Source organism: Rhinatrema bivittatum, chromosome 2 (genome assembly GCF_901001135.1).
Source record: "Rhinatrema bivittatum chromosome 2, aRhiBiv1.1, whole genome shotgun sequence".
NCBI classification, from domain to species: domain Eukaryota; kingdom Metazoa; phylum Chordata; class Amphibia; order Gymnophiona; family Rhinatrematidae; genus Rhinatrema; species Rhinatrema bivittatum.
In genome coordinates, this window is record NC_042616.1 from 49,330,627 (window position 1) to 49,332,838 (window position 2,212).

Sequence of the window (2,212 nt, forward strand, 5' to 3'; positions counted from 1 at the left end):
AGCCAACATTACCCTTACTATGTTTACGTTCCAAGCATTCTCTGAAATGCCCCCCAGAATATCTCTTTTCTATGAAGACAATTTAATAAGCTGTGTTAAATTTGGACGTTAACAGCTGATTTTAACACAAGTGTTATCCATGACTTTAGTGCTCAGTTTACTAAAGGTCATTAAGATTTTTTAATGACTCTGTGTTAGTACTGCCCATAATGCAATACACTACCAGCACCATTAAGTCTTTCATGTTACTGGTGTCAGTGCATCCCTCCCTCCAAAAGTCAGCAAATGGCTCTTCCAGTCACTTTCTCAAGTCAGCATGCAGCTCCCTCCCTCTCACCCGGGCTGATTCCCCCCATCATCTCTCAAGCCAGCAAGCATCCAGTCCAGGCCAGTTCCTTCTCTGCAAGTCAGCTTCCTCCTGCCATCCTCCCATCTATCCCTTAGAGGTCTTTGACCTCATGCCCTCATGTAACACACATGGGGGGATGGGGATCCTGGAGAGGCCACTTGCTGCTGGGTGAGTGGAGGCAGACAATGTGCTGGTTCCTGTAATGCTGACGTCAGAGCAATGCTGGCTGTATTGTGCTACCTGGAAACTGAACATGCCCCCCACACAGGTTAAGAACCAATGTACTAAAGGAAGTATTGATAGAGCTTACAATGTTCTAAATTAATATGTGTCTGATTTTCTACTTCCCTGGTAGTAATTATTTTTTAAATGTATTTCCTATCTTTTAGCAAAGAACCAGACAATCTCTTTGGAGAAAGAATATTTCATTACATTTTTCAGATCACAACAATTAATCACTATGAGTGCCAAGAAGAACAAGATTGTCGTCTATGAGCATGATGATTACAAAGGGCTGAGCAGAGAGTTCACATCTGATATTAAAGAGCTAAGAGATTTTGGTTTTGGTGACTGCATCTCCTCCCTGAAAGTCATTGGGCAGCCTTGGGTTGTCTATGAAAATCCAGATTTTGGTGGATGGCTGCAAGTTTATGAAGAAGGTGAATACCCGAAAATTGAGATGCAAGACACAATCTCTTCACTGAGGCTGATCACCAGTGACCTGAGAAACCCTCAGATTACACTCTATGAGAATGTAAACTTCCAAGGCAAAAGCAAAACATTTACAATGGAGACCAATCTGTGTTATGATAATTTCGGTGACATAGCATCTTCTCATAGTGTTGTGAGAGGTGCCTGGATCCTGTATGCAGATGGAAGCAGAGGAGGAAGGCGAGTACTGGCTAGGGATGGGAGAAACGCTTGCAGACTATGGAATAATTGGATTTAATGATCAAGTATCCCATCTCCGGCCCCTGAAAGCAGGACGTCCTGTTGTGAAATCCAAGGTGCTTTGGGATCAGATGAAGAAGGAAAATGAGATTTGCTCCTTACTTGATGAGATTATTGGGGTGAACAAAACTGATTTTGAACAGGAGTTCACCAGCTCTCGTTCCAAAGAGTATGAGTCAGCTTCCACTTATGATTTTAAATTTAGTAACACCACCACCATCGAGTTTGGGGTAGAGTTTGAGTGTAAGCTAATTGGAGCTGTAAGCACCAGGGTTTCAAATTCCTTAACTGTCGAAAGCGGGAAATCAGAGACCATCACTAAGAGAGATAAAATCGAGTTGACCATGCCAACTAAGCTCCCACCCCACACCAAAATGACCCTTAGAGTAGTAAGGAAGGAGTGCACCACCATTGTGCCAGTGGAGCTCACTGTTGAGCAGAATGAGAAGAAGCTAATTGAGTACGGAGAACTGAGGTGTGAGATGGGGAACTCAGTCACTGCTGAGTATACATCAGAAAAGGTTTAGGCTGTGCCAGGGACTGCAGTACCCGCTTCACTGAGCTTTATAGGTAATGAGATGAAATAAAGTTACAGGTAGAAAATACAAGTGATTGCAATGAGCTGCAGAAGGGTTATTTGTCTATGTTGGGTAATAGGTAGGATAATTTAGAAATCTGCCAAAATTAGTAAATCCTTCATTTCATTTTAAAATTAGTTCTTAATATATATGATATTGAAAAATCTCTTCTTCCATATTTAAATTATAGTTTCATACAAGTGGCATGAACCACGAGGTTAAACTAAATGCAGACACTTTATTATCCGAGGACTTTGTAGCCAATTTTCAAAAGGAAACTGCTTACATTGCATCTGCTTTATCTCTATACAGCAGAATGGGGGCAAAACAGCAT

The 2,212-nt window shown here is 41.7% G+C and overlaps 1 protein-coding gene across 1 annotated transcript; it reads left to right on the forward strand.

The window, feature by feature from the left end:
• The first annotated feature begins 809 nt into the window (after positions 1–809).
• Positions 810–1,827, forward strand: LOC115083207 (epidermal differentiation-specific protein-like). The gene is made up of 2 exons (XM_029587013.1): positions 810–1,103; positions 1,222–1,827. Exons 1-2 carry the CDS (start codon positions 810–812, stop codon positions 1,825–1,827), a joined length of 900 nt encoding a protein of 299 aa, XP_029442873.1.
• Positions 1,828–2,212: the final 385 nt, after the last annotated feature.

What these genes read in the sequence shown, in the direction of transcription:
- LOC115083207 (XM_029587013.1), top strand. Translation starts at nt 810, where the DNA reads ATGAGTGCCAAGAAGAACAAGATTGTCGTCTATGAGCATGATGATTAC. An exon ending in AGATTACACTCTATGAGAAT is followed by an intron (nt 1,104 to 1,221) that starts GTAAACTTCCAA and finishes TCCTGTATGCAG; the next exon opens with ATGGAAGCAGAGGAGGAAGG.